We start from the raw sequence: 7,022 nt of genomic DNA, 5'->3' as shown, positions 1-7,022 counted from the left end.
CAATGCATTAATATTAAAAGAATTAAGGGTCCCCGTTTCTCCTAGATTATAAAAAAGGACTATAGAAAGCTTATCATTAAAGCATATGCAATTGCAATGAAACAACAAAACCTTTTACACAAAAATCCAAGTTATTGTTGAACAAAACAGTAGTCTAGAGATAGTTTAATGCTTGAAGGCAGCTCACGTAGGCCAAGCATGTAGGTAAGTCAAAGTGCTGATTGTATAATAATTTGGTATATTTACTAAAACCACCTCATCTCTGGCTCATCGATATGATAACTTAAAGAATTCATAGAATAATAATCATTTTTCTATGAAATAGATTTGAGGCCGAGTTCTTATTTCTTATGAAATGATAATCATTGTGATTAAAAACCTTCCTCCTTTCGCATTGAGATTGGCAATTAATTGGTAAGCCTCATAAATAACGGTCTTTTGAATTTTACCTCGACTTGGGCATTCTGGTTAGAAAATAGAAAGTGTGTTAAATAGTAAAACGAAAATTCAAAATGTTACAGAAAAAGAAAGAAAACCCAAATGGAATATCTCCAATTTGGGAAAATGACCCAAAATGACCTCCTAGACTAATTGATTTTGACTATTTAACGGAATGATCAAGTTGACTATTGATTACTCAAATCACCAAAATTGCGGATGGAATGAATGATGAATTGAAAGGAAAAGGACCTGGTGGTGTCCATCAAATTCTGTTAAGCAGAAATGCAGAATAAGAAGAAAAAAAAACTGTAAATTTTCGTAATTAAATTGAATTGACTTAAATAAGCCCTTGGTGCCTTGGTGGCCTCGCCGGCACACACAGAAATCAGAATTAATGAATTGCAGATGCAGTGTAAGTTGTAACTAACAGAGTGTCGTTTACTTTAAAAACCACAACCACAGAGCAAACTAGCAAAGTGTAGTGTTTAATATAATCAAACAGAGACAGAGTCCAAGGGCCAAGGCTCTCCTCTCCCTGTGCTCTCATTCTCAGCCTGATTTCAACTCTCCACAAACCCTAGAATCCAAAATCAAACTTCATGGGTCGTCTCCAAACCCCTTTTTACCATCTGGGTCGGCATTGAAATCTCAAAAGAAGATACATTTTAGGCTTGGATTTTACAGTGGCCCGTCATATGGGTAAGCAAGAGACAATGGGGGCTGTGAACTAGTCATTCTGAGAGTCTGGTTAAGATTTGCATTCTGGTGTTGGTCTGTTGTAATGGCAGTTTTTGTTTTTGGATGCTGTTGACTATTGACGCGTTTGGAGTCAGTTCTTGGTCATGGCTCGGCGTCATGGATGGGAACTCCCCGCTCACACTTTTCAGGTACATTCTTCTTATACTTGTTCCAAATTTGCTTCTGAATGCAGCATGCTAATAATAAATCTACTTGCTTTAATTGTTCTTATAATTGTCCCTAGTTGACAAGTACTGAATCATTTTCATTTATGACGTGTTTACGTTTGTGACTCTTTTGTTTTGAACTTTTTCTTGGAGATTTTTGTTTATGGGTCTCTCTGTCTATCACAATCATTTTTGTGAAAAATAAAGTAATCAGAGCTTTTGTTTCCAGAAATGATATAATATTTTATTTTGCAAGAACTTGCACCCGTTGGATTACCCTGTAACTTTAATTTTTTATATCCATGCAAAAAGAATCGTAATTGGACCTTACTCACAATTAACTAAGTCAAAGAAAAGAAACAATTAAAATCTTGATTTTTATGTGTTATATAAAAATGTATTAGGCTCAATCTAATGCTGGTCTTCTGTGCTAATTGAGTTCCCATTCTAATTTTTAACCTAAATTCTTAGATTTCATAACTTGTGTCAATATGCATCAGGAGAATTGAAAGTTAAGTTGTTGCAATGTAAACTTGAAAATAAACTGGCATAAATACTGATAAAACTGATTTGAGATCGACAAGTTTGTATTACCCAATTCATTACCATGGATTGTTGGATCCATGTTTTGTGAAGCGTTGGGAGCCTGTGTGATGGCTTCGTGTCTTTTTGACACACTATACTCATCCCCATTTTTCATTTTATTGTGCACAGGTTGTGGCTATTACGGTTTTTTTCTTGCTAACTGTTGCATATTATGCCTTCTTTGCTCCCTTTCTCGGGAAGGACATCTATGAGTACATCGCTATTGGTGTCTATTCTGTCTTGGTAAGCTCAATTCCCCCACCCACATAAAATCTATTGCTGTGCTTTTCTTGTCATTGTCTAATTGCTTGAATCTTGATTTTCAGGCACTTGCTGTATTCATACTCTATGTTCGGTGTACAGCTATTGATCCTGCTGATCCTGGTATATTACTTGAAGCTGACAAGACATTTTCCTGCAAAGGAAACAATCACACAGATATTCCTGGTTAGTGTCTGGGCTGCAACATAGTTTATATATTTCTGCAGAGATTACAATTAAGTACACATGCTAGTCAGAACAAGCTTATGATCTCATATTGAAATCAAGGTCCATCATATCAATGGTACTTTTCATGAGATTGGATTAATAATCACGATAATTATAGTTGGTAAAGGAATATTGAATGGTGGTCGTGACTCCTGAGTAGTCTACAAACAAAAGCATATGTGCAGCCTATCTGAATTATTGCCTTTTGATTGGCAGAATTGATAAGATGTCATTTTCTCATGTACCTGAGTAAATTGAGAGTGGTACCCATTTTCCATCTGTTGGTACACAGCAGTAGCACTCCTTTGCCTTTGTCCTCTGTCATTTCTAATTGAAACTTATGTTGTATGTTTATTAGGGAATGTGTCTTTCAATAATGAAGGAAATTTGGATAGGCATGGTGCAAGTTGGTGTTCAAAAGTTGGAGGTTTCTTTTGTGGTTGTTTTGTAAAAGAAGATTGCCGAAAAGACGAAGATATTCTACAGCCGCAGGAACAATCTGGAGAGGATGCTCTCTTCTGCACTTTGTGCAATGCTGAGGTACAAGATTGCTAGCTAAGTTCATTTCAGTTTTGAGTTTTTTTCTTTTTTTGGCAAGGCAATGTATCCTCTGACTGATTGAGTTGTATACAAGGTTCAGTTTGTCTGGTGCTGTAGCATTGTAGGAAGCCTTGTCTCATTCTTGATGTTTTGGACTAGCAATGTTTCCTTGTCATCTACATACTAAAACAAGGAAGGGAAATGTCATTTTCCAGTTCAGCTGATGCTGCTATGTTCTTTTGTAGGTTCGCAAGTTCAGTAAACATTGTAGAAGTTGTGATAAATGTGTTGATGGATTCGATCATCATTGTCGGGTAATTTCTAAATGTCATATTAAATGTTCATCACTGTCACTCTGGCCTCGTGTATAATATCTTGCCCGATAGCATATCTAACTATCCTAGTGCTCAGGTTGCATCATTAGTAACTTGTCTCTATGATATTTGAACATTTTTATTTATTATTTTGGTAATCATTATCAGTATCTTTGTTGCAGTGGCTGAATAATTGTGTGGGGAGGAAAAATTATATCACATTTGTGTCCCTCATGGCTTCAAGCCTCGTTTGGGTATGGTTTTCCACGTCTGGTTTCCTTACACAATTCTTTGAAGTCTCTATCTGAAACAAATTTATTCTCTCATATGTCCATGTGTCTGCATATATGTCACAGCTTATTATTGAATGTGGTGTTGGTATTGCTGTCCTCGTACGATGCTTTGTTGATAAAAAGGGTATGAAAAGTCAGATAGCTGAGAGGCTTGGAGTTGGTTTCTCCCAGCCACCCTTTGCCACTGTGGTGGTATGCTTGCTGCCTTGTCTTCAGATCGTTTTCACTCTCACATATTCAGAAAATATCACGATGTTCAATTCATGGGGATTCTGTTGGGTACTTAAATAACATTACAAAGTTTAAATGTTTGCAGGCCCTTTGCACAGCTATTTCCTTTCTCGCCATTTTTCCTTTGGGAGAGCTATTCTTTTTCCACATAATTTTGATTCGAAAGGTATGTTCATTGAAGCACCCTTCTCCCTCTCCCTCCCCACCCAACCAGTTATGCATGTACTAAAATTATTGTTTTGATGCAGGGTATCACCACATATGAGTATGTTGTTGCCATGAGAACACAAAGTGAACCTCCTGGACCGTCCGTAGATGAAGGTGATCAGCAAAGTCTGCCATCTTCGCCAACCAGTTCAGCTGTGACTGCCATAAGTGGAAGAAGCTCTCATGGAATGAACTTGCAATATAAAGGTGCTTGGTGCACCCCTCCAAGAATCTTTATGGACCACCAGGTACTACGACCTATACTTATCAGATAGTCATGGATATAGGAGTCTTTGATAATGGTAGTGCATTTTACTTATGAAAATTGGAAACTGACTCGTCTTTGTTTTGGTAGAACAATTTATGTACGTGAGAGCAATTTAGAACAATTTATTTCATCCAGTATGAAATAGGTTTAATTTGCACATAAAAGGGACCTGGACAATATGTAATTGCGATTGAAATATAAATTTACAGTACGAGAGAATAACATATATGAGTATTTATTGTTTATGCATTGAAAATATCACTTCATAGTTTTTATTTAATACTTAATCCTTGTTTATCAATTTTCTTTTAATAAATTTCATCTTGATTTTCTAATCTGTTAATGGACAATGTGCATATCATATTGTCATAATAGAGATAAATAATGAAAATATCATTGTTTTACTGATAATTTAACCAATTTTAATGATTATGGATAAAAACAATAAATAGATTGCTACAAGAGTTATGGTTGTACTCTTCTTTGCTCTTCAAACCTATAAAAATACAAAACTAAGTTAAAACGAACTAAAATCACTCAAAAAATAACAAGAATCCAAGAACAAAAGTATAAAAATGTATGAAATAATGGTCAGATCAATGCGGAGTGACAAGTGATTTTGTAAGACATTAGTATAAAGCACAACTCAATCAAATGCGTTGCATGTAGATCCCTCAATATTGCATGCTCTTTGCAACCTTTCACAGAATAAGGTTAGAATTGATTATTTTATGGGTCCTATATATGCAGGATGAAATTATTCCACACTTGCAGCCAGGACGCTTACCATCCACGGTGGATCCAGACGCAATACAGCAGCCTGATAAGGGAAAAAAATTACCCCAGCGTCCAGTCCGAATAAGTGCATGGAAGCTTGCTAAATTGGATTCTAATGAGGCAACCAAAGCAGGTGCCAAAGCTAGAGCATCATCATCTGTGCTTCGTCCAATTAGTTCTCGACATCATCCATATGATGCTGACTATTTATCGAGTAGCAATGTGAGTGGAAGAAGCAGTCCAATCAGTACCGATCAGGGGTTTACCAACAGAAATGCTAAAGGGGGGACATCAAAATTATCTTCTAAGAGTTCATACCCACCCAGTCGTGCGAGCAGGGAAGATGTTGAAATGGGCCATTGCACTGTTAGTAACTTAAGCAGTCCTCATGTCTCTAGCCTCGCCCCTTCTCCACTAGTGCAGAAAAGTTCAAACATAGATCAGTTCAACCCTATTTATCAGTCATCAGCAGATCAATCACCACAGTCAGCAAAACAGAGTGAAGGGAATAGAAACGTAGGACAAATTCCTACGAAAAAAGTTAACTCCAGTGTTTCAGAAAATGCAGGATCTTCAGTTTTTTGGGATCAAGAAGCTGGACGTTTTGTCTCATCTTCCAGACCTGCTGGTTCTTCTTCTCAGATTCCTGAAGCAGAGCTATTGTATACGGGTCAGTCCATTTTTTTCGGTGGACCTGTTCTGAATGAACAGCCGAGCAGAGGCACAAGGAATATCGGTTCGCTGGCTTCTGGGCTGGATAGAGGTTCTACATATCAACAGGGTAGATCACAAAGGGGTGGTCAGCTTCCTGTGTTTGTTCCAAGTGATTCCCAACAGAACCAGTTTTCTTCTAGATTGTCTTGAGTACTACAATGAGAAATACTGATCACTTTTTTTCATACATAATATATATAGAGCTCAAGCCAGGATGCTTCTTCCAGTTTAATTTTTCTTACATATCATGTGCAGAGTTTGTATCATGTTGTACTAACAACCCAATACGCTGGGCTTTCTCAACGTTGTTCTTTAACTAGATTGCCACATGGTAATTACTAATTAAGAGATTGTAGATGAATTGCTGATTGTTTACAGGTGCAGTATTGAACAGAATAGTGGTTGTAACCCAAAACTTATATTGAACAGAATTTGCACCGTTAATTTTGTAACGAAAACTTTAAACTTCATACATGACAAGAATTTATTGTGCATAATTTATTCATGAATCATAATTTAGTAATGTTGGAAAGTTTGATCAATTATAAATCTATATTTGATCTTTGATTATGGGATTATGAGTTGATTATGCAATTATAAGTTGATTAGTCTTTGATTATATGATTAGGAGTTGATTAAGTAATTAACCATAAATTATGACAAAAACTAAACGCCGTTGCCGGGGATCGAACCCGGGTCACCCGCGTGACAGGCGGGAATACTTACCACTATACTACAACGACATTCTTGTTAATTGTGTCAATTTTATTATATTTATACGTGCAATTACTCTCAATATTTTTATTGTAATTTTTTTTGGGGCAACTATATCAATCAATGTTACTAAATTAATAATTAATAATTACTAAACCCCCAATTAGTAATACAGTTAATTAATAACCTCCACGGCTCCACCCTTATTAGAAATAATTGAAAGCCCCTCTTTTGCTTTATTTCTGTGCATAAACCCCCTAGTCAACAGTGAATCAGCACATATTGACAAAAACAAAAAAATTGTTTTTTTCCAGTTATGCCCCTGGAGGCCTAGCTGACACGCTACTCTCCTGGAGCAAGTTGGCACGCTGCTCCTTCAAACGGCAGTAGGACTTCACATGGCTTCTGCCTATTTATTATTAGTTTATTAGTTTAGGATGGTGCAGTCCAAAAGGCCCAATGCAATTTGGCTGCTACTTTGTATTATTTTTCAATACGATTGGCTACATGGAAAAGGAACTCAAAACACACAAGTTATCAATTT

The 7,022-nt window shown here is 36.5% G+C and overlaps 1 protein-coding gene and 1 non-coding gene across 2 annotated transcripts; one reads left to right on the top strand and one right to left on the bottom strand.

Moving 5' to 3' along the window:
- Positions 1 to 911: 911 nt before the first annotated feature.
- Positions 912 to 5,990, top strand: LOC147273058 (DHHC-type zinc finger family protein). The gene is made up of 10 exons (XM_086256868.1): positions 912 to 1,328; positions 2,061 to 2,174; positions 2,258 to 2,378; positions 2,779 to 2,960; positions 3,206 to 3,274; positions 3,457 to 3,528; positions 3,631 to 3,759; positions 3,884 to 3,964; positions 4,047 to 4,253; positions 5,024 to 5,990. The coding sequence occupies exons 1-10, from the start codon at positions 1,284 to 1,286 to the stop codon at positions 5,912 to 5,914; spliced, it is 1,911 nt and encodes a 636-aa protein (XP_086112994.1). The 5' UTR covers positions 912 to 1,283; the 3' UTR covers positions 5,915 to 5,990.
- Positions 5,991 to 6,435: 445 nt separating this feature from the next.
- Positions 6,436 to 6,507, bottom strand: TRNAD-GUC (transfer RNA aspartic acid (anticodon GUC)). The gene has a single exon. It is a non-coding gene; the product is annotated as a tRNA-Asp (tRNA).
- Between the last annotated feature and the right edge of the window lie 515 nt (positions 6,508 to 7,022).

Source organism: Dryas octopetala, chromosome 9 (assembly GCF_963921425.1).
Source record: "Dryas octopetala chromosome 9, drDryOcto1.1, whole genome shotgun sequence".
Classification (NCBI taxonomy): domain Eukaryota; kingdom Viridiplantae; phylum Streptophyta; class Magnoliopsida; order Rosales; family Rosaceae; genus Dryas; species Dryas octopetala.
The sequence above is the reverse complement of the archived record's forward strand: the minus strand, read 5'-3'. Positions and strand labels throughout refer to the sequence as shown.